The 25629-nt window shown below is 38.3% G+C and overlaps 1 protein-coding gene across 1 annotated transcript in view; it reads left to right on the top strand.

The window, feature by feature from the left end:
- Positions 1 to 25629, top strand: part of CR1 (complement C3b/C4b receptor 1 (Knops blood group)) — a 164629-nt gene that overhangs the window by 52770 nt on the left and 86230 nt on the right. The window contains exons 26-32 of the mRNA XM_054485890.1: positions 10754 to 11152; positions 14205 to 14381; positions 14473 to 14575; positions 16174 to 16259; positions 18149 to 18367; positions 19450 to 19629; positions 20239 to 20338. Coding sequence (XP_054341865.1) covers positions 10754 to 11152; positions 14205 to 14381; positions 14473 to 14575; positions 16174 to 16259; positions 18149 to 18367; positions 19450 to 19629; positions 20239 to 20338 — 1264 coding nt within the window. The remainder of the gene's footprint in view (positions 1 to 10753; positions 11153 to 14204; positions 14382 to 14472; positions 14576 to 16173; positions 16260 to 18148; positions 18368 to 19449; positions 19630 to 20238; positions 20339 to 25629) is intronic.

Here is a 25629-nt window from a genome sequence, read left to right as displayed (position 1 = left end):
TGAGGCTGAGAGAAATGCAGTGTATAACATCTTTGTTTTACTCTTCTCTTTGGATAACTGGACTTCTTTACTTTTATTCTTGGTATTTAAAAATGTTGTTACTTTTACTAGAAAGTTTATGAACTTCAGAATCTAAGTTTACAAATGACATTGGTCACACTTTTATTGCTGTTTATCCACTTTAAGAAACAGTTTTGCTATTTTGTAAAACAAATTGGGAAACCTTCCATCTTATTTGAAATCTGTAATAAACATGGAATTGGAATAGGAATTTTCCTGGAAATATGAAAAAGATTAGTAAAATAGAGAAAACAAACAGCATAATAATACACCTATACCTATATCTATTTTTTATCTCTGTTTCTAGTTCTGTAAACTCTCTGTATCCAAATCCTGGTAAATGGCTGCAAGTCTTCTTGGAAAAGGCTAGGGGAAGATTTACAATACATACTTTTGATTGTGTAGCATGGTGCTTCCTCAAAAGAATCCAGTCTCCCATCCGTTGGTGCTGCTCTGGGTCTATAAACTATTCAAGTCTAGGAATTGTTGATGAACAATGAACTTCTTTTGCAATAATTCAAGTCAGACTTCTATTCACTTGACCTAAATCTCTCACGCTCACACAAGTCAAGTAACACTTTAGTCGGCTATCCATCTACTTTGGTTTTAGAGACTCCATGATCAATTAGCCCAATAACAATGTCCTCTTCAGTCAAATCATTCTGATTGCTGTTTCAGTTCTAATAGCCATTACAAGAACCCCCATTGTCTCTGGCAATTAAGTGCTGCCACTTGGACTCTGCCACCCTGAGGTCCTTTGGTCCCCAAGTGAATTCAGAGAATCCAGTTCAATGGCAACAGTTCCCATTCTCATTCCTGGCCTACAGAGAATGAACTGTTGCAGAGGATGCTGAAACTCCCCATGTGAATGTATTTCTCAAGCCTCTGGTAAAATGTCTGTCTTCTGAACCCTCCACTCCTGCACTGTGCCTCACCAGCTCTATCCAAGGATATGACTTTCAGAGTGGAATGGCTATTGCTTAACTTCTGCCTCTCAAATATCAGGCTAATTTCTCATGCTATAACCCTAGTCCAGAACCATACAGGGAAATTAAGTCTGGAAAACTTAATTCCAAATTGGCCTGGTTGACACTGTACCAAACCACCAAATAATTATAATTTTATTTAACTCTTTGTCTTCTTTTCTTTCTTTCCTTCCCTCCCTCCCTCCCTCCCTTCTTTCCTTCCTTCCTTCCTTCCTTCCTTCTTTCCCTCTTTCCTTATTTTCTTTCTTCTTTACCACACTGGCTAGGACCACCAGTTTAACATTGAACATTGGTAGCAATAAATGTCATCCTTGTCTTGTTCTGCATCTCAAAGTTAAAGTTTAAAACATTTCACCATTAAGCTGGTGTTTACTGTAGGCTTTTTGTAGGTAACCATTTTTGAAATAAGGAAATTCTCTTATATTCTTCATTGTTAAAAAATTTTCATCTTTGAATCATGTTGAAGTTTATCAAACACTTTAGTTACATATATTGATGTAACCATATCTGTTTCTCTTTTTCTGTTAATGTAACAAATTGTTTTGAGTACATTTTTGAAAGGCAAATGATTTTAAATTTCAATTTTACATTCTTAAAATAAATCAACTCAGTCATAATATTTAATCATTTTTATATATGGCAAATATGCTTTTATGATACATTTTAGATGTTTCTATTAAAATATAATTCATGTATCATAAAAGTTACCTTTTTAAATTATACAATTTAGTGGTGTTTAGTATATTCACAAAGTTGTGTGTTATGGTCTGAACGTTTGAGTCCACCCCAAATCCATATGTTGAAATCCTTACCCCTAAGGTGATGACATTAGGAAGTGAAGCCTTTGAAAGATGATTAGGGCATGAGAGCAGAGCTGTCACGAATGGGATTAGCATCCTAATAAAAGAGGCCGGAAGAGCTCCTTTGGCCCTCCTGCCATGGGAGGAGATGCTGAATCTGCCAGTGTTGGTCTTGAACTCCCCAGCCTCCAAAACTACAAGAAATAAATTTCTGTTGTGTACAAGCTAACCGGTTTATAGTATTTTGTTATAGCAGCCCAAATAGACTAAGACATTGGGCAACCAGTACCACCAATTAATTCTAGAACACTTTCATCATCCCATTCCTAACATATTTTAGAGATAAGACTATAATTTTCTTTCTTGTAATGTCCTTAATAAGATTTTGATATCAAACCTATGACAGTCTTATAAAGCCAGCTGGTAGTGTTTCATATATTTGTTTCCTTGTAATTATATAAGATTGGCATTATTTCTTCTTTAAAAATAATTCACCAGAAAAGGCATGTGGCCTGGAGTTTACGTTCTTGGGAGGTTTTTCTTTTTCCAACAATTTTCCTGTACCATGTAGGCTTTTGGCTGAAGTATAACATATATGTATATGTATATATATACACACATGTAATATATATATACACACATATATAATATATATATAGGTGTATATATGCACACATCTTAATTATGCAGTTTGATGGAGTTTTACAAAGTAAATGTATCCATGTAAATGGCACTCAGATTAAGATATAGAACATTATCAGCACCCCAGAAGCCTTCTCAATGCCCTTTCCCAGTTATCTTCCCAAAGTAACCTCTATTCTGATTTATAACACTAATAGTTTTGCTGCTTCCTAAATTTTATATTAAAGGAATCAAAAAATAGATACTCTTTTGTGTCCAGCTTCATCTCAATGTTATATTTGGAAGAGTCATTTTTGTTTCTGCTTGAAGGATTGTTGGGTCTTCTTTATTATTATGTTGTATTTCATTGATGATCTTGAGTACCTTTTCACGTTTGCGAAGTGCTATTCCAAACTTTTACCTGTTATTTACTAGTTTGTCTATTGTTTTATTGTTTTGTAGAAGTTCTTTAAATATTCTCATGTTTTCTAATAAACGTAACACAAATATTGTCTTTCAGACTGTGGCTTTTCTTTTTTCCTTCTTAATGATGACTTTTGTTTATGAAAGTTCTATGTTTTAATAATATTCAATTTATGAGTTTTCTTTTTTCCAGTTACTGCTTTTTCTATTCTACTTAAGCAATTGGGCCAAGTGGGTGGCTCACATCTATAATCCCAGCATTTTGGAAGGCCAAGGCAAGAGGATTGCTTGAAGCCAGGAGTTCAAGACCAGCCTGGGCAGCAAAGTGAGACCCTGTCTCTACAAAAAAATAAAATAAATAAAATTAGCTGGGCTCAGCGGCACATGCCTGTAGTCCCAGCTACTTGGGAGGCTGAGGTGGGAGAATCCCTTGAGCACAGAGGTTCAAGGCTTCAGTGAGTTATGATGGTGCCACTGCACTCCAGCCTAGGTGACAAAGCCCTGTTTCTTATGGATAGGCAATAGATCTAATATCATTTATTAAAAAGACTATTCCTTGCATACTGCAATGCAATACCACCATGACCATAAGTCAGGTGACCTTCTGTGTGGATCTCATTCCAGAGAGGTTCTGTTTCACTGGTTTATTTGCCATACTATAAGCACTACATTAAGATTTTAATTACTATAGCATTACATTAAGATTTGATATCTGGTGGCATATATCTTCTAACTATGTGCATCTTCAAGATTTACTTGGTGATTCTTGGTCATTTGCATTACCATATAAAATTTAGAATCAGCTTGTCAATTTCCACATAAAGAATCCTAGTTGAATTTGTATTAAGTTTCTGTTGACTCAGTAGATCAATTTGTGGAGAAGTAACAAATTTACAGTTTTGAAGTTTAAATTTATGAATATGATATATCCTCCCATTTTGAAGTCTTCTTTAATTTCTTTTAATAATATTTGTTAATGTACATTATAGAAGTCATGTACCTATTTCATTATCTTTATTCTTACATATTATTTTTAAAATTTCATTCTTTAGTTATTTACTTCTTAGATATGCACCTGTTTCATCTCAGCTCTAGCAATTTTGTTAAATTTACTTATAAATTGAATAGTTTATCTGTAGATTCTTTTGAATTTGCTGTGTAATTTTGTCATCTATGAATCTGACAAAGTTTTTACATCTTTTCCTTTCTTATGTCTTTTGTTTATTTCTCTTGCTTTATTGCATTGGCTAGAACCTCCAGTACAATATTGAATAGAAGAGATGATACAAGGCTTTTAATAGTCATCATAAATCATGATGTATGCTGTAGATTTTTGCATGATATCCTTTATTAGATTAAGGAAACTCCCCTTTATTTCTAATTACTAAAAGATTTATGAATGTTCGTTCTAATTGATCACTGCATGTATTGAGATTATCATGTTTCTTTTTCACTCTGTTAATGTAATATATTACATTGATTGATGTTTAAAAGACAAACACTGGATTTCTAGAATAAACCTATGTTGCTTGTGATGTGTTATAGACCATTATCCTATGTATGGGGGGTATGCGTGTGTGTGTGTGCAGGATGGCTCATATTTTTATTGTAACATTGTAACATTGATTTAATATTTAAAATCAGTCAAGGTAAACCTCACTTTGATCATTGTACCATCCTTTGGAAATATTGCTGGATTCAGTTTCAAAATATTTTGTTTAGAAAATTTGCATTTATATTCTGAAGAGATTTTGGGTTATAATTTGCTTTTATTTTAATGTCCTTATCAGGTTTGGGCATCAAGATTATGTTGGCCTCGTAAAATGTGTTAAAAATTATTTATTTTTTCTGGTATCTGGAATAATTTGTGTAACATTATTTTTCCTTATATGTTTGGAAGAATTCAGCAGTGAAGCAATCTGGACCTGAGGGTTTGTTGTTGTTGTTGTTGTCAGGATTTAATTTCTTTAATAGCTGTAAAACTATTATTTTATATCTTATTGAATTAGTTTGGGTAAGTTATATTTTTCAAGGAATTTACTCATTTCATTTAGATTTCCTAAGTTATCAGCATAATGCTGTTTATTATATTCTCATATTAGCCTTTGGATCCCTGTAAGTTCTGTAGTGATACCATTACACTCATTAATTTCTGATATTGGTAATTTCTTTTGCTTCTTTTTCCTTGATTAGTTCTACTGGGGCTTTATCAATTTTACTAAGCTTTTCAGAAAAACAACTTTTAACTTTCTTGTTTTTTCTTCAGTTTATGACTATTTTCTCTTTTATTGATTTCTGCTTTAAGCTTTGTGTATTCCTGTAGTCCTAAATTCTTGATACTAATTAATTAGTTTCCAACCTTTATTTTTCTAATACGTACATTTAACCTATAAATTTTTCTCTAAAACTGTTTTATTTCCCACAATCTTTATATTTTTATTATCAGGGTACATAAAAGCTTTCTAATTTCCCTTTTAATATCTCCTCTGACCCATAGGCAATTTAGAAGGGCATTGCTTAATTTCTAAATATTTGGAGATCTTCTAGTTATCATTCTTTCATTAATTTAATCATTTGAGACATGGTTTATGGCCCAGAATATGGATGATCTTGGTAAAATGTTACGTATGCACTTGAAACGAATGTACAGTTATTTTGCTTCATTTTCTAGAAATGTCATTTAGGAAAATGTGGTTTACAACAGACTTTTTTCCCCCCTCCACTTGTTCTCTCAGTTATAGAGAAGCATGTGTGAAATATCTGTATTAGTTTCCCAGGGCTGCTGTAACAAATTACCACAAACTTGGTGGCTTCAAAGAAGAGAAATTTACTCTCTTAACAGTTTGGAGGCCAGAAATCCAGTTAAGATGTCAATAGGATTGGTTCCATCTGCAAGCTGTTCTGTGCCTCTCTCCAGGCTTCCTTCCAGTGGCTGTTGACAATCTTTGATGTTCCTTGGCTTGTAGATGTAACATTTCCTTCTCTGTCTCCATCTTCTCATCGCCTTCTCCTCTGTGTGTGTCCTTTGCTCTTTTGTCTCCTATAAAGACACTGGACATGGATTTAGAGGCCACCCTGGCAATCCAGGATGGTCACAACTCGAGATCATTAACTTAATTGTATCTACAAAGACTCTCCAAACTGGGTCATATTCACAGGTTTCAGAGATCAGGACACAGATATTTTTTAAGGAGGACAGTTGTTATTCAACCCATTACAATCCCCAACTATGACTGTGAATTTGTCTGTTTTTCCTCTTTGTTCTAGCAATTTTTACTTTATGTATTTTAAACATGTTATTAAATGCATGAAATTTTTTGTTTATTCTTTCTGCTGAATTGACTATTTTATCATAATGAAATGTCTCTCTTTACCTCTTATAATACTTCTTACCTTAAAATCTACTTTGTATATTAATACAGCTATATAAGCTTTCTTTATTGTTTTTATATTATATGTGTTTTAAATCTTTTACTTTCAGCCCTTCTTTGTCTTATATTTAAAACTTGTCTCTTATAAACATCATATAGTAAGGTTTTGTTGTTTTATTCAGTCTTAGTTGTTCACTGGTGTGTTTGGAACATTTAAATTTAATAATAAAAATTAAAAATTAATAAATTTAATATAATTACTGATATAAAGTCTGTCTTGGTTATTTGTTTCATGTGTTTGTTCCTTTATTCCTCATTTCTCACATTTTTTAATTCATCAAGTATTTTTATTATTCTATTTCCCCAGTAGCTTTTAAGTTATATTTCATTTTTTATTCTTAAATGACTACTCTAGAGATAGACATCCTTGATTTACTATAGTCTGCTAAAATTGTACTTTTACCACTCTCCAAACAACGCAAGTACCGAAACTATTAATAGTTAATTCCATTTATGTCCTCCCCCTCTTTTTGTATTGTTGTCATGCGTTTTGCAAAAAGAAAAGCTTCAGCTGAATTAAATTTAAAAGAGTTTAATTGAGCAATGAACAATTCGCAAATCAGGCAGCCTCCCGAGCCAAAGTAAGCTCAGAGACTCCAGCCCAGCTGCGTGGTGGAAGAGGATTTATGGACAGAAAAAGGAAAGTGACGTACAGAAAACAGAAGTGAGGTACAGAAACAGCCGATTGGTTATAGCTCAGCGTTTGCCTTATTTGAAAACGTTCAAACAGTTGGCCACATTTGATTGGCCAAAACTCGGTGATTGGCGTAAGAGTAGTCTGTGGTCTGTTTACATCTTCACTTGTTACAGTTTGCAGTGTACAGAGAAACCTTTAGGCTGAGCTTAAACTACGTAAGGCTTTAGGCTAAACTTGATTTAACAATTTACATATATTCTATATTTCAAAGACACTGTTGTCTTTATAAAAACAGTATTTATTTATATTTACACCGTAGTGAATTCTTAGAATTTTTATGTTGCCTCAGCATCCATTTAGAATATGTTTAGCTTTCTCATGCCAGAAGCAGGATTTAGTCACCCTTAATGCCCCTTCTAGTTCTGTACCTCCTCCCAGTTTTTCAACGTGGTCGAGCCAGATATCTGCCTTATACAACTGCCTCCTGGTGACCACCTCTCTATGGGACAGCTAGATAAAACCTACTTGACTAGCGTCCCTGACCTCTGTGCCCTGCATGGACTTCGCAGATATGCTGCCGTGACCACCTCTCAGTCGCAGCATGACTGCCTGGAACATGTGCCTGCTTTCTTTAAACTCACCAATTAGAACTCCCCATGGGAGATAACTTGGCTTGTAGATGCAGGATGCTGGGTCATACTCTGGTCCCCAGTAAAGGCATTGGCCGGTGGGTCCCCTTCTCTCTCTCTGTCTCCTCGCACTGACCAACCTCTGTGTGATCTTCAGGCGTGCCATACCCCCAGCCCGTAATATGTTTCTTCTAATCACTGAAGAGGTTTTCTCTATCATAAAGATCCTAAATGAAAACATACCCGCATATGAGCTCTTTCTGGTGTGTTTCCTTCTTATTGCAATTCTATCAATTCTATATGAAACTGTTTTCCTTCAGCCTGAAAAAGTCTCTTTGGCATTTTTGTATTGTAGATCTTCTGACAACAAATTCTTTAAACATTTTTCTAATTGTGGTTCCTTTGAAGGTTATTGTCCATGTTTCCTGGCTGCTTTTAAAATGGATTACACTTTAAAACAGATTTTTTACAATATTATTGTGTTGTGTCTAGGTAAGAATTTCTTTGTATTGCTTGGGTTTGCATAGTTTTTTTTTTTTTTTTTTTTTTTTTTGACAGAATTTCACTCTTATCACCTGGGCTGGAGTGCAGTGGTGCGATATCTCGGCTCACTGCAACCTCCGCCTCCTGGGTTCAAGTTATCCTCCCACTTCAGCCTTCCAAGTAGCTGCAGTTACAGGCCTGTGCCTCCATGCCTGGCTAATGTTTACACTTTTAGTAGAGACGGGGTTTCACCTTGTTGACCAGGCTGGTCTTGAACTCCTGACAAGAGGTGATCTGCCCACCTCGGCCTCCCAAACTGCTGGGATTACAGGTGTGAGCCACCGTGCCAGGCCTGTATAGCCTTTTGAATCTGTAATTTAATGATGTCTTGCATCAGTCTTGGGAAATTCTCAGTTATTAATTCTTCAAATGTTGTTTATGCTCAGTTATCTCTCTCTTCTCATTGAGGGACTTCAGTTAAACATGCTAGGCTTTATTCTTCTATGTATTTAGTCTGTATTTTTTTATCTTTTTATATATTGGTGCTTGGTTTTGAGTATTTTCTTCTGTCCTAGCTTCCGGTTCATTGATTTTCTTTCAGAGAGTCTAACCTGCTATTAATCTCACACAAATTCTTAATTTCAGCAATCATATTTTACTTTTACAATTCTAGACTTTTTATTTTCCAAATCTGTGTCCTCTTCCTTTCTCCTTTTTTTTTTTTTTTTTTTTTTTTTTGAGACAGGGTCTCACTTTGTTGCCCAGGTTGGAGCACAGTAGCATAATCACAGCTCACTGCAGCCTCAACCTTCACAGGCTCAAGCAATTCTCCCACCTCAGCCACCCGAGTAGCTGGGAATGCAGGTGTGCATCACCACACCTGCACACCCGGATGTATATATATACATATTTTTTGTGTTGTTGTTGTTGAGACAGGGTTTCGCCATGTTGCCCAGGCTGGTCTCAAACTCCTGAGCTCAAGCGATCCACTCTCCTCAGCCTCCCGAAGTGTTAGGATTACAGGCATGAGCCACCACATCCCACCCCGTTCTTTTTAATAGTTTCTAATTCTTACAAGTTTCAATTATACCCTTGAACAGGTCTGTAGTTCTAATGGGTCAGTTTCTATCATCAGTAATTGTGTGTGTTATTTTATCTCTCCAAGTATCTGGTTATCTTTGATTGTGTATCAGGAATTATATTTGAAAATGTGTCTGTAGAAATAATTTCAAGGCCTTAGATAACCCATCTTCTTCCAGATGGAATTTTTGTCATTGTTTCTGCAGGCATCTGGGGACAAGCAATCTAGGACCACTCTAATTCAGTCTCAGGAACTGTGATTTTCTGGGGCCACCCACAGTACCAGTACTTGAAGTACTAGTTCCAGTCTCTGAGACAGCAGATTTATTTTCATTTAACCCTGATTACCAGGGCCTAGTTCTTGCAGCCTCAGAACACATCAGAAGGTATTACCAGGCCTTCCATTTGGGTCAGGCCCTGGACTTCCATTGTAGTCCCTTAACTTCATGAGAAAATCAAAAGTCTGTTCAGCCTCTCAGTTGCCCCCTCCTGATTCAGCTACCCATTCCCAAACAATAAGCAGCCCAGTTGCCAAGCCCAAATACCCAGCTCTCAACTGGATTCTCATCTTCTCCTAGATCATGGCCCAGGAATGCTTCACTAGTTTGTTAGCTTTCTGATGCCTTCACAGATAAATATTTTTAATTCTCCAGTATTTCTAGTCTTTCTTGAGGGTGGATGGTTGGAGCAATATTTTATTTGAATTGTTGAGATTACTATTACTAGAAGCAGAGCCTGAAAAATTTTTATTTTTAATTTTAGTTCATTCATTTCTAAATTTATCCAATTAAATTCACTCAGTTTTAATTTCAAATGTTTCAGGATTTGGGTTGAAGAAATTGTGTTCTAGTTTATAGCAACACAGTATACTATCTACTACTGCTATATTTTAAAATGTATTTAGGGGTTTTTGTGGACTAATATATGATCACTTTTACACAGATACCATCTTATGATATCAAACTTAGATTTGATGAAATGAGTTGGTAAGCTTCATATCTTTTATATGTTGTGAAACCCTGAAATTATACTTGGAAGTATATTTTTGAATGAATTTTGGTAATTTGTATTTCCATTTATATCATTTAGATTTTCAAAATATTTAACCCCCTGTAGTCTACAGTTTTATAAATATTCTCATATACATAAAAATATGTTTAAATTCTTTTTCCTATTGTGTATATTTGTGTCTTCTCTCATCCCTTATAATTTACCTTTCAGCAAATGTTTTTGTACTTTATTTTTCTAAAAAAGCTAACCTCAGTTAATAACAAAAGTGGAAATTAAGAAAGCAAATGGAAAAGAGTAGGAGAAAACTGTATAAACACTATAACACTGTGATCAAAGAGCTATTTAAAATGAAAAGAATGTGGATTGAGTTAATACGTGCATTCAAATACTATAGGAAATCATATCAGTAAAAAGGCAGGACACATCATATTATGCCCACTGAAGTTACAACTTTATAAAAATGTACCTATGTGTTTGCAAAGATTAAAAGCAAATAATGAATGTAAAAATAGCTATAGTTTAGTGATACATGAGATTTCTGTCATTCATTATTTAAACTGACTGTTATTTATCCTGCTCTTCCTTTTCCCAGAAATTCCTTGTGGGCTACCCCCAACAATCGCCAATGGAGATTTCATTAGCACCAACAGAGAGTATTTTCACTATGGATCTGTTGTCACCTACCGCTGCAATCTTGGAAGCGGCGGGAGAAAGTTGTTTGAGCTGGTGGGTGAGACCTCCATATACTGCACCAGCAGTGATGATCAAGTGGGCATCTGGAGCGGCCCAGCCCCTCAGTGCATTATACCTAACAAATGCATTCCTCCAAATGTGGAAAATGGAATATTGGTATCCGACAACAGAAGCTTATTTTCCTTGAATGAAGTTGTGGAGTTTAGGTGTCAGCCTGGCTTTGTCATGAAAGGACCCCGCCGTGTGCAATGCCAGGCCCTGAACAAATGGGAGCCAGAGTTACCAAGCTGCTCCAGGGGTGAGTCTGACTGAGGCCTAGAAGGGCCCTGCCAGTGACATGCGTTGCTGTTGGATCAGCAGATTAGTATTTGTTCAGGGGGAGGGATTTGTGTTGAGCTGGGTCTAGGAGCAAATTTTCAAGGTAGTGAACATGAAATTCACAATGTGTGTGTACATGCACATGTGCTGAAATTGAGAAGCAAAGCTCAACCTGGGCAAGGAATATGATGTTTCTTTGGGGTTCTTATAAACAGATCTATCAATTACCTTTGAATATAATAATGGTTGATAGAAAATGATTGATTCCTCTGGCCAGGCACTATAATACAGGCTATGTGTGAATTTTAATCCTGAAAACAAAGTTATTAGGTAGTTACCAGTTGTTCTATGTTTGTCTGTTTTGTTTTGCTTGAGATACTGTCTTGATCTGTCACTCAGGTTGGACTGCAGTGGTGCCATCAAGGCTTACTTCACCCTCCGCCTCCTTGGCTCAAGCAATTCTCCTGCCTGAGCCTCCCAAGTAGCTGGGAATATAGGTGCATGCCACCATGCCTGGCTAAGTTTTTCATATTTTTTTGTAGAGGTGGAGTCTTACCATGTTGCCCAGGCTGGTCTCAAACTCCTCAGCTCAAGCAATCCACCCACCTTGGCCTCCTAAAGTGCTGGGATTATAGGTATGGGTCACCGTGCCTGGCCTCTATGTTTTACAGGGAATATGTGCCTTAGAGAGATCAGATAACATTCTAAGCCACTAACTTGCAGACAAAACTGGATTGCAAGTCCACCTTACTCCAGAGCCTTGGCTTTGCTCATCAGTATCCAGTCATGAAATCAAAACTTACTCTAGATACTTTCAAGGAGGGAGGGATTTCATACAGGTTGTATTAGTCTGTTCTCACATTCCTATAAAGAACTACTTGAGGCCGGGTGCAGTGGCTCACGCCTGTAATCCCAGCACTTTGAGAGGCCAAGGCGGGAAGATCACGAGGTCAGGAGATGGAGACCATCCTGGCTAACACGGTGAAACCCCGTCTCTACTAAAAAAATACAAAAAAATTAGCCAGGCGTGGTGGCAGGCACCTGTATTCCCAGCTACTCGGGAGGCTGAGGCAGAAGAATGGCTTGAACACAGGAGGCGGAGCTTGCAGTGAGTGGAGATTGCAGCACAGCACTCCAGCCTGGGTGACAGAGCAAGATTCCATCTCAAAAAAAAAAAAAAAAAAAGAACTACTTGAGACTGGGTAATTCATAAAGAAAAGAGTTTAATTGACTCAGAGTTCTGTAGGCTGTACAGGAGGCATGGCTAGGGAAGCCTCAGGCAAGTTACAATCATGGTGGAAGGCAAAGAGGAAGCACGCATATCTTCACATGCTTGGCAGGAGAGAGAGAGAGCAAGGCAGAGGTGCTACACACTTTGAAACAAGCAGATCTTGAGAGAACTCTATCATAAGACAACACTAGGGTGATGGTGCTAAACCATTAGAAACCACCTCCATGATCCAGTCACTTCCCACCAGGCTCCTTCTCCAACACTGGGAATTACAATTTGACGTGAGATTTGGGAGGGGACACAAAGCCAAACCATATCACAGCTAATAGGTCACAAAGATGTTAGAAGGGCAGGAAAAGCAATAGGACGAAGGCAAAGTTACCAGAGATCAGGGAGCTGCTGTGGCTTCCCGTCTAGAGCACAGGAGCCTGGACTGATGCTGAAATGGCCAGCCCCTCCCACTGAACAGGCAGCTCCCTGAAAGCTGCTAATACTGAAGGAGCCACCACTGCTGCCAGAATGCAGCTGATATTGCTGGAGCCAAAGTCATTGGCATCGTTACAATTGAAGCTGTAGCTGCTCACTGAAGCCATCTATACCGCCACTGCCTGAGCCACCTCTAGAAGTAGAACAGATTCTGCATCATCCTGCTTTTTAATTTGGTATATATGCCTCCGGTTGGCAGAACCTAACCAGAGCCCAGCTATCAAGGAAGATGAACGATTGTAGTTTTAAGGCCTCCATAGCTAGCTGTCAAAAGACAGTGAAGAAGTGTAAGGCTGGGGGCCAACAGAAATTTAACCATCATATCACCTCAATATTACATCAGCAGGCATTATTTAGTCAAGGGAAACACTGGGTGATGAGCCCTGAAAATGGACACTACAGCATCAGAATATTTACAAACTCCTTAAAGAAGTCATTTTTCTAGTCCAATCCCCCATTTGATGCTTGAGAAACCTGAAGTCCTGAAAAGGGAACTGATCTGTTCAAAGCCAAACTGAAATTATTTTTTCCATTTTATAACAGTTTTATGTAATTTAGTTGAGATCCAAATGTGTTCTGATTTCCTGAGATCAGATCAACTACATTAAGAGAGAGCCTGAGACGCCGTTACAATATGTTGCGTGAAATTACACTCTCATTATGGTGACAGTAGGTCTTTCAGATTTTGTTCCACAGTTTCCCACCTTCTCACTGAAGTGAAATGAATGACTAGGCAGCACCTTGCTGCATAGCATGAAGAGAGGAAACCCAGAGTTCTTTACCACCCTATATCAGGTGGCCGCTGAGAGAAGACTTGAAAGGAGATGAGAATAGATGTATGGACGCTATTTGTTGCACCAGTGTGATAGGTGATGGAGGGACCTATTAGACGAGACATGGGCAGGGCACTCCTTTATTGCCTAAAATGCAAGACTAAATTGGTGATGTCTTTCTAGACAGGAAGTATGAAGATATAAAAATCCATCATTCCTCCCAATTTTGTACTGGGTGAACAGTAATTGGAAGCATTCTAGAAGGAACGATCCATTGCGAAATCTTAGTTTGCATACTTTAGATGAAAAACAATGAATTGGGGATACCTCTGTTTTAGTCACAGTTGTGCCATGTGTCAGTTCTATGACTGATGGCAAGATGTCTTCCTCGCCCTGTGTATTTAGTTTATCAATGGAATAAGGTTCTTATTCTACCTTTATTATTATATATAGATTTGTAATTATTGTTCCCTTGGCCAGTTTAACAGTGAGAAAAAAGTTGTTTTCACACAATTAGCTGTACTTTGTTTCTCTCTCCCCAGTATGTCGGCCGCCTCCAGATGTCCTGCATGGTGAGCGTACCCAAAGGGACAAGGACAACTTTTCACCCGGGCAGGAAGTGTTCTACAGCTGTGAGCCCAGCTACGACCTCAGAGGGGCTGCGTCTCTGCGTTGCACACCCCAGGGAGACTGGAGCCCTGCAGCCCCCAGATGCGAAGGTGACTAGACTCTTATCTGGCTTGGTATTTTTAGCTTGTGTCTTTATTCTCCACATGCCAGTGATTTCTGTTCATTTTTCTTTTTCTCCAGTGAAATCCTGTGATGACTTCACGGGCCAACTTCTTAATGGCCATGTGCTATTTCCAGTAAATCTCCAGCTTGGAGCAAAAGTGGATTTTGTTTGTGATGAAGGGTGAGTATGAGCTTGCCTGACCTGCTGGACATTGAAGTTGGGGTTCGGAATCAGTCTAAAAAGGGGAGATTTGGTGTGGCGCACACACACACATTCAGAGGGATGAACTTTCAAAGTTCACATAGGAAGAAAGGAAAGAAACGTGTAGAACTAATAACATGAGATATGAAGAGGAAACTGGAACATATATTAACTGGCAAGTTCAAAGGCAAGTATAACTAGTGGTTGTGAATATAGAGGTAACACATTAAGCAAAAAATATCAGCCAGGCACGGTGGCTCACACCTGTAATCCCAGCACCTTTGGGAGGTTGAGGCGGGCAGATCACCGGAGGTCAGGATTTGGAGACCAGCCTGGACAACATGGTGAAACCCTGTCTCTACTAAAAATACAAAAGTTAGCTGGGCGTGGTGGCAAGTGCCTGTAATCCCAGCTACTCAGGAGGCTGAGGCACCAGAATCACTTGAACTTGGGAGGTGGAGTTTGCAGTGAGCCGAGATGGCACCATTGCACTCCAGCGTGGACAACAAGAGTGAAACTCCGTCTCAGGAAAAAAATCATATTTTACAAGCAAAAAGGAATATGAGTAATTTAGAGAGTCCCAGAAAAAAATTGCAAGTAACAAAAAGCTTATTATAAAAAGCTAGGATCATTTAAGAATCATTTCAGTAAATTCTTTAAATCATCAACAGTGAAATTTGTAATAGGACTGAAAATGTAAAAATCAGCATTTTTTTAAAAATTCAGTCATATATCATCTGGCTAGTCATGGGCTCTGGGCTCTGAGCTGGGGTCCTGATGGCTGCTGTTAATATTTCCAGCAAGGTCATTACCTTGTTTATGTCCATCTAGTGCTCTTCACAGGGTACACATCTCTACACGGGAGCTGACCAGCATGGGCAACAAAGCACCTGATCCCAAAATGTAACACAGAATCTTGGCAGGCTCCAAATGCCAGCACCCAGTAAGAGTTAGGAGGGCATCGGGGCCCAAAAGACATTGAGAATTTTCGACAATTGCATACAAAAATTATGTCTTCTCTTCTTTCCTTTTTCCCCTAGAATATTCACGCATACTCTTCAGCAGCCCAAACTGCCCTTTTGAGCCTTCTTCACGCCATCACATCATCTTCAGATGTGGAGATGAAAGGACAATCTCTGTTCTCTCGCCAGCTATTTCCCACTTTTCCACTCCAAACTGGGAGCTGTTTTACTTGCTGTTCCAGGGTCAGAGTTAGGAAGGCATTGCATTAGAAGACTGGGTTTCTAATAATGAGAATGAGTGATTTATCAGGTTATCATGGAGTAATCTGTGAAACTCCAAGCCTGGGTCCTGGGTCAAGGGGATGGCATCTATGTCATGACTAGCTTTTTCAATTCAAGCAGGACTATCATGTGACCAAGCTACTGCATTTTGCCATTCTGTATTGCTCCCTTCTGGAGGCTGTGACTGTTCCAGAATAACGTAACCTGTGCAATTCTGCCGTCTGCTGGCCTCAGGTCTTCAAAATCATGAGATTTGGGGCTGGGCCTTAGATTGTGAACTAAGTGTCCTCTTGGCTGAAACAGCTCACTATTCACTCCTATTTTCTTCTTTAGATTTCAATTAAAAGGCAGCTCTGCTAGTTATTGTGTCTTGGCTGGAACGGAAAGCCTTTGGAATAGCAGTGTTCCAGTGTGTGAACGTGAGTAATAGGAGTAACATTTCAGGCCAATCTCTCCCCTTCATCTGTTCAGTATTTGCCCTATGGCCTCCCTCAATGTGATTCTTCAATTTTCTAGTCTGAATTATCGATTTAAAAATTGCTTATTTTAATAATGTTTGGTTATGAATCAATGTGTACATCACCTGTCTTTGCAACCATCTGATCTGTCTCTGTCCTTCTGTATTCTGTGTTCTAGTGCAATAAATCCTTTGGTCGTGTGCTTCTAGGTCAGGAGAGATTAAATAATGTGAAGCTTTAACAATTTGCTTTCTTTCTCTATTTTTTCTTTCTTTTTTCTCTTCCTTCCTTCAGTTCTTTCTTCCCTTTTTCTCTTCCTCTCCCCTTTCTTCTTTCCTTCCTCCCTTCTTTCTTTTTCATTTTGTTCTCCCATCAAGGTGCAGTCAGTCTACAATTTATATATATATGTATATGATAATACACAAATATTAAACATGCCTTTATTTAATCAATATTTATTGATCACATACTTTGTGCCTGATGTTCATCTAGCCACTGGAGTTATATCAGTGAACAAGATGGATGAATTCCCTGTCCCATGTTGTTTCTACTCAGGTGGGGAGAGGGACAAGAAAAATAATAAATTCAATGCTATGAGACAATAGAGCAAAGCATTGAGGAATGAGGCAAAAATGGGGAGCAACATTAGACAGGGTGAGCAGTTTGAGACTCCTTAAATTCTCAAAACATGTACCTAAATAATTTATGCCAAGAGATTCATAATTAGTCATTTTTTTAAAATGAGCCTCATATGTTCAGTAATCAGTAGACTACTGATTTCTCCTAGTCTACCCATTTATAATTTCCCCAATGGAAGATAGAACTTTGCTTCAATTCTTGATTCTAATGATTGGAAAACATGTTTCTTTAGAAAACCATGAAATTTTACTAAAATGTTTATGTTGTTAGAAATGTACTTGGACATCTTGCAGTGCTTTTTAGAGTAAAATTTTGGAAGAATGTAACTTATGTAGAGATTCTTGCTGTCTAAGAAATCCAGTGCTCCTTGAAGCAGCATGACAAATGTCTGTTCTACTATCATGCACAAAAGCTCATTGACTGGACTACTCAAGCTCTCTCTTATTTTTTCATAACTCTTGCTAGTTAAAATAGCTTCTTCCAAATTCCAGTTCTAATGAAAAATGCCAATTAGAAATGAGGAAGAGACTGTTCTAAACAAATCAGTAGATGCTAGAAAGGAGTAACAACTTGAAACCTGACCCAGAGAGTAAAAAGAGAAAATAAATCATCAACAGACCTAGACATTTTCAAAAGCAAAGCAATCTGAATCCATTTGGAGTTTTTTTTATCATGGCCTGACTATGTTTCAATTCACTGTGACAGAGCTATTGTTATCACTGAGATTGATGATCAATATCAATAAGTAATCAGCGAAAGGTTTCACCTATTTAGGATGATTAGCACACATATATACATTTGAGAAATATTTCCTAAGAACGTAGGCTCCTTCCTCAGCACTGTGTCCCCAGGATCCTGATGAAGGGCTGACACAGGATAAGTGCTCAATTAATATATATTGACTAAAGGAATAGGTAACCCTTCAAAATGGTTATTTTTCTTCTTCAAATGTTTTGCTACTTCATTAAAGTTGTAAAGTTTCTATTGTCCAGGAACCGTTACTATCTGGAAGATTCAGGATAGACAAATCTCTGTTGTACTTTGTAACACATTTTCATTGACATCTCATTTAATCCAACTCTTCAAAGTCCTAATGTCTATTGTCATCTTCTTAGCATATTTTCAGCAACACCAATCATAGCACCCTGTAATTGCAGAATACCTCTGGTGAAACTCCTGAGTGAAACTTAGAGCTTTTGCCTTTTTTCTAGAAATCTTTTGTCCAAGTCCTCCAGTTATTCCTAATGGGAGACACACAGGAAAACCTCTGGAAGTCTTTCCCTTTGGAAAAGCAGTAAATTACACATGCGACCCCCACCCAGACAGAGGGATGACCTTCGACCTCATTGGAGAGAGCACCATCCGCTGCACAAGTGACCCTCAAGGGAATGGGATTTGGAGCAGCCCTGCCCCTCGCTGTGGAATTCTGGGTTAGTGCTCATTTCCCCACATCCCAAATGGGTTCAGAATATCTAGCCCAGGCCCTCCATATTTCCATAATTACAATGTAGCATTTATTAGTGTGTGTGCATTTGCCACAATGGAATGCCAAACCAATGATAAATGGTTCTAAGGTAGGTCAACACATAAGATCCTGATGACCTTTGCAGATGGAGGGACTGATGAAAAAAGAGGGAGGTGGTGAGTGGTGGGAAAGTCCTTCATTAGAATCATATGAATTAAAAACAAATGCCTGTGAATCCCCTTATTGAAATGGTTGGCTTAGAAATCTGACCTAGAAAATCAGTGGCTCCTTCTGCCAGGAAACGTCTTGAGTTTCCACCCATGCTTGTCAGCCTCTCATTGGAGTTTTGATGCCTTGAAGTACAAGGAAAGCAGACACGAAAGGTGGAACCTGGGCAGAAGAACTCTTTCTGGCTTCCTAAAAATGTGAAAAATTAAATCGGAGCTATCTTTACATTAAATTATATGAGCATTAGCTGAGTGTGGTGGCAAATGCCTGTGGTCCCAGCTACTCGGGAGGCGGAGATGGGAGTATCACTTAAGCCTGGGAGGCAGAGGTTGCAGTGAGCCGAGATTGTGCCACTGCACTTCAGCCTGGGTGACAGAGTGAGACCCTATCTCAAAAACAATAAAAATAGGCTGGCCGCAGTGGCTCACACCTGTAATCCCAGCACTTTGGGAGGCCAAGGTGGGCAGATCACTTGAGGTCAGGAGCTCCAGACCAGCCTGTTAACATGGTGAAACTCCAACTCTACTAAAAATAGAAAAAAAAATTAAAAATAAAAATAAATAAATTATATGAGTAGAAAGACCAGATAGCAGACTAGTCTTCCAGATAATACACTTTCTTATAAGCCTTTGCTAATGGAACTTTCCCTCCCATTTTACAGGGGAGTTATCGGTGTGTGTTTTTGTTGTTGTTGTTGTTGTTGTTTTACAACTAAAAGTTTCTTTTCTTCTGGCATCAAATCTACCAAGGAAGAGAAAAGAGGAAACACATTGGGTATCTTTTTATTAACTCAGATGTCCTTGATTTCTTGGTCTCTAGGTCACTGTCAAGCCCCAGATCATTTTCTGTTTGCTAAGTTGAAAACCCAAACCAATGCATCTGACTTTCCCATTGGGACATCTTTAAAGTATGAATGCCGTCCTGAGTACTACGGGAGGCCATTCTCTATCACATGTCTAGATAACCTGGTCTGGTCGAGTCCCAAAGATGTCTGTAAACGTGAGTAAACTTACACTGGGTCTTTCCCATGTCTGCAAAAGTTTCTTATTGGATTTTTTCAAATGTGGAATATGAGAAACCTTTTTTGAAAAGTGTGCAGATAGGTGGATGTTTTTCTTGTAGGTCATCCTTGATTATTGCTTGAAATGCTCACTTTATGAGAATGTTTCAAGGAATATTTGTAGAGAAAATCTTCATTCCCTATGGGAAAGAAAATAATAGATGACTCTAGATCAGGAAAAAAAAAATGGTGTAGGAAGACAAATTCTGTTTGAATAACTAGGTGAGAAGAAATCCTTTGCAAACATTGAAATATATTGGTAGTAAATAATGCCAAAAGTGACTTTTACGTTTTGATAAGGGATGCAAGGTCTCTACACAGATCTAAATCTAGATCTAGGTAGATCTGGAAGGAAGGTCTTTTTGAAAGTGGGTCTTAGTAGGTGGCTAATCCTGAGGCACTCTGGTGAGTTTTCTCAAGGTGCCAGAATCTGTGGAACCATCAGAACTGCGTGTTTTCTTCAGAAAGCTACATGCAGGTTGAGACCTTACATACTGAAGAGAGTTCAGATTACTCTACCTGGCTCCAAAATATTTTCTTTCCCATAGGTAAATCATGTAAAACTCCTCCAGATCCAGTGAATGGCATGGTGCATGTGATCACAGACACCCAGGTTGGATCCAGAATCAACTATTCTTGTACTACAGGGTGAGTTGGCAGCAACATCTCTTGGTTCAAGAGTTTCAGCATAGCAATACTACCTTCTAGCCACATCTCAGGAAGGAAACTAGGTTATTGCCAACTGCTCTTAAGAGGCTTGAACACAGGTGTTAACTCCTGATTGAAATGAACAAACATAGGAGAAGATTAGGGGAAAAATCTGTGTTCTTGCTGGAAACCAGGGCAGTGCACATATAAAGTGTATGCCATTCACTGGATGGGAAGGAAAAAAAATTAGAAGTGTAGTAGTCAAAGCACACAAACAACCCTAACCCAGAGTAGACATTGCTGGAAAAAAGGGAAGACCATGTAGCAACTGTGTGAGAGAACAAATCTTAATGATAACAGCAGGATCACTTGCTAGGGCTGCCATCAAAAACTACAGGCCTTCCTCGTTTTACTGTACTTTGTGGATGTTATGCTTTTTACAAATTGAAGGTTTGTGGCAACGCTATGACAAGCATGTTGGTCGGCATCATTTATCCAACAGCTTGTGTTGACTTCGTGTCTCTGTGTAGCATTTTGGTTATTCTCACAATATCCCAGATGTTTTCATTATTATCATGTCTGTGATAGTGATCTGTCATCAGTGATCTTTGATGTTACTATTGTCATTGTTTGGGGTCCCTACGAACTGCACCCATATAAGACAGAAAACTTAATCAATAAATGTGCGTGCTTTGACTGCTCCATGGACCAGACATTCCCCTTCTCTCTCCCTCTCTTCAGGACTCCCTAATCCCTGAGACACAATAATACTAAAATGAGGCCAGTTAATAACCCTACACTGGCCTTTAAGTGTTGACATGAAAGGGGGAGTCATGCATCTCTTACTTTAAATCAAAAGCTAGACATGATTAAACTTACTGAAGAAGACATGTTGAAAGCCAACATAGGCCAAAAGCCATTCCTCATATGCCAAACAGCTAGCCAGTTGTAAAGGCAAAGCAAAAATACTTGAAGGAAATATAAAGTGCTATTCCAGTGAACACATAAATGATAAGAAGGTAAAACAGCCTTATTGCTGATACGGAAGAAGTTTTAATGGTCTAGATACAAGATCAACCTAGAAACATTTCCTGAAGCCAAAGCGTAATCCTGAGCAAGGCCCTAACTCTCTTCAATTCTGTGAAGGCTGACAGAGGTGAGGAAGCTGCAGAAAAAAAGCTGGAAGCTAGCAGAATTTGGTTCCTGAGGTTTAAGGAAAGAAGCCCTCTCCATAACATAAAGGTCCAAGGTGAAGCAGCCAGTGCTCATATAGAAGCTGCAGCAAGTTATCTAGAAGATCTAGCTAAGATCACTGATGAAGGTGTTACACTAAATAACAGATTTTCCGTGTAGACAAAACAGTCATCTATTGGACTTTCATAGCTAGAGAGGAGAAGCCAATGCCTGGGTTCAAAGCTTCAAAGAACAGGCTGACTTTTTAGGAGCTAATGCCCCTGGTGACTTTGAGTTGAAGTCAATGCTCACTGACGATTCTAAAAATCCTAGGGCCCTTAAGCATTATGTTAAATGTACCTTGCCTGTGTCTATAAATGGAAGAACAAAGCCTGATGACAGAGGTATGTTTGTGGCATAGTTTACTGAATATTTTAAGCACACTGTTGAGATCTAGTGCTCAGAAAAACAGATTCCTTTCAAAATATTCCTGCTCATTGACATTGCACCTAAGCAGCCAAGAGCTCTAATGGAGATGGACACGGAGATGAATGGAGTTTTCCTGCTTGCTAACAACAGCAGCCATTCTGCAGCCCATGGCTGAAGGAGTAATTTTGACTTTCAAATTTCACTATTTAAGAAATACATTTTGTAAGGTGAGTCCCCACAGAGAGCAATTCCTCTGATGGATCTGAACAAAATAAGTTGAAAACTGCTGGAAAGAATTCATCATTCTACATACCATTAAGAACATTCATGACTCATGGGAAGAGCTTAAAATATCAACAATAACAGGAGTTTGGTAGAAGTTAATTCCAACCCTCATGGCTGACTTTGAGAGGTTCAGGACTTCAGCAGAGGAAATAACTGCAGATGTGGTGAAAATAGCAAGAGAACTGCAATCAGAAGTGAAGCCTCAAGATGTGACTGAATTGCTACAACTTCATGATCAAACTTGAACAGATGAGGAGTTGCTTCTTATGAATCAGCAGAGAAAGTGGTTTTTTTGACGTGGAGTCTCTTCCCGGTGATGATGACATGAGCATTGCGAAAATGACCACAAAGGATACAGAGTATTACAAAAACTTAGGTGATAAAGCAGCAGCAGTATCTGGGAGGATTAACTCCAATTTTGAAAGCAGTTCAGAGGGTAAAATGTTATCAAACAGCATTGCATGCTAGAAAAATCTTTTGTGAAAGGAAGAGTCAATCAATACAGCAGTTTTATTGCTGTCTCAGCTTAAGAAATTGCCACAGCCAGCCCAGCCTTCAGCAACCACCACCCTGATCAGTCAGCAGCCATCAGCCTTGAGGCAAGACCCTCCACCAGCAAAAAGATTACAAATTATTGAAGGTCAGATAATCTTTAGCATTTTTTATCAATCAACCTTTTTTTAAAGTATGACTTTGTTTAGACATAATGCTATTTCACACTTAATAGACTACCATATAGTATAAACACAACTTTTAGACTCACTGAGAAATCAAAAAATTCATCTGACTCATTTGTTGTAATATGTGTTTTATTGTGGTGGTCTGGAACTGAACTTGCAATATCTTTGAGGAATGTCTGTAACACGAAGTGGGCGGCTTAATACAACAGAAGTTTTTGGAGTTCCATTCTAGAGACTGGAAATCCAAAATCAATGTGTTGGGAGGGCCACTCTCCCTCTGAATCCTGTAGGGTAGGATCCTTCATTGCATCTTCCAGCTTCTGGAGCCACAGTCCTTCCTTGGCATGTGGCAGCAGAACTCCAATTTCTGTCTCTGTTCTCATACGGCCATCTTCCCTCTGGGTCTGTGTCCTCATATGCTGTGCTCTGTGTGCATGTCTGTGTCCAATGTTTTCCCTTTTAATAAGGACACCAGTCACACTGGATTAGGGCCTACCTTAATGACCTCATCTTAACTTGATTGCATCTGCAAAGATTGTATTTCCAAATAAGATCACATCCATAGGGACTGGAGGTTAAGATTTCAACATACTTGGGGGAGACACAATTCAACCTATAACAGAGCCCCTTTGAAAATTTCAGGCCTCAGGTGCTCACAGCGCATGGTCCAGCTGTTGGTGCTCACCCTTGCTCAGCACACAGTGGAGGCTCTGCCTCAATCTCTCTCTTCACGGGAACAGCTAAGCCAGGTAGCTAATGGGGCTACGTTTGTGCCACCACAACAGACACCAAAAAGAAGTTTGTGGTGTCCAGCACATTTGCCAGCATAGGCCTCACAGACCACAGCACCTAGAATCTGACAAAAATTAGAATAAATCCAATGTCTCCTTTTTTCTTTTTTTTAAGCATTTTTAAATACAATTGATAAATTTCCTGACTGTACCCTCCACATCTTGCATTGCTGAATAAGTGCGGAACCTCTCTATGACATGAAGCAGAAAACCATTGAGCTTATGAGAAGAAACAGGAAATACATGTAAAAGAGACCAGTCTGAAAAATCAGGAGAAATTTTACAAAGGAGATTTACTGCCAAGAAACCAGGGAAACTTTCAGAACACTCTCCTTTTCATATTTGTAACAAGATTCAATTGTACAAATACTTCTGTGAAACTAGCCATGAAATGTGTACATGAATGAATATATGTATTCAGTGAGTTTATATATTTCATTTCATACATGTGATCTATATCATATATATGTATATCACAATGAATATTGCAGAAAATTAAAGCAAAGAGTAAGAAGAGTTAACCAAATGTTCCCTGAATGCAGTGGGAAAAGATGAAAAGGAGAAGACAGGAAAGCACAGTGGCTCACACCTGTAATCCCAACACATTGAGAGGCCGAGGCAAGAGGATCACTTGAGCCCAGGAGCTCAAGACCAGCCTGGACAACATGGCAAAAACCCATCTCTACAAAAAAGTATAAAAATTAGCTGGGCATGGCGGCATGTGCCTGTAGTCACAGCTAGGCAGGAGACTGAAGTGGGAGGATCACCTGAGCCCAGGAGACTGAGGCTTCAGTGAGCCTTGATGGCACCCCTGCACCCCAGCCTGGATGACAGAATGAGACCCTGTCTCAAAAAAGGAAAAAGAGAAGACATATGTAACACAATGTCAGGTTTCAAAATACAGGTAGCAAAAATTCCAGAAGGGTGAACAAATAAGTCCATACCTAGCCATCAGTAGGGAAACTTCTGTGTTTCAGGGATAGAGAAAAAAACTCAGATTCCAGAAATAAAACATGAAAATGTAATACCTGCAAAAGAAATAAATGTATTGACACCACATTGATTCTATACAACACTAAATTGTATAAGATAGCATTTCTATTGAGCCAAGCTTATATTCACACCTAGAGGCTCCAGGTACACATTAAAGGCTAAGCAAAGACAGAAAAATTGTACCATTTAAGTATGTTTCCCAGGCAATTCATAGGCAAATTTTTAAAAAGGAGAATGATGAATTCCAAAGGAAATCTCAATGAGATAGGATATAGGTAAAAAGAAACAACAACAATAAAAAAAAATACGCACAAAATCTTGGCAATGTAATCATAATTTATTAATAATCTCTCTGAACTCATAGAACATATCAATAAAACTAGAAAATGTGAGACAGCAAGAAAAGATAGGCTAGACTTACATTAGAGAAAAGATGAGTAGACTGACTATATAGAGTTTGACTCTAAAATTGAGAAAATAGGTTTAAATATGTGTCGCGTGTATATGTATAATACACATGCACACATATAAAATGAAATTCCTCACTGGAAAAAATATTAAGTTTAATTTCCAAATTATTAGAATGACTAAAATATTTGAATCTATCTGTTCCATATAGTAAGTGAGAGGGAAGGAAAAGGAATAGCAAGGAATGCATTTTTCTCTTCCACCAGAAATAAGCTCCCTCATGTTTGGGTCAGGTCACTTTATTCATTGCTTTCTCCACATCCTCACCATTGGGTATCATGAAATCAATGAAAAAGGCAGTGAAAGAATGATGATGAAAGCGAATCAAATATATCATTTATCTCAATACTTTTGGTTTAATCTTCTTGTTGAAAGACAAAGTCTCCTAGACAGGATCAAAAGCAACAAATCTTGTATTTATAAAAAACATGTCTCAAGTAAAATGACATAGTATTATACACACACACACACA

The sequence above is a fragment of the Pongo pygmaeus genome, chromosome 1 (genome assembly GCF_028885625.2).
Source record: "Pongo pygmaeus isolate AG05252 chromosome 1, NHGRI_mPonPyg2-v2.0_pri, whole genome shotgun sequence".
Lineage (NCBI taxonomy): Eukaryota > Metazoa > Chordata > Mammalia > Primates > Hominidae > Pongo > Pongo pygmaeus.
Note: the sequence above shows the minus strand (reverse complement) of the source record. Positions and strands in the feature narration are given on the sequence as shown.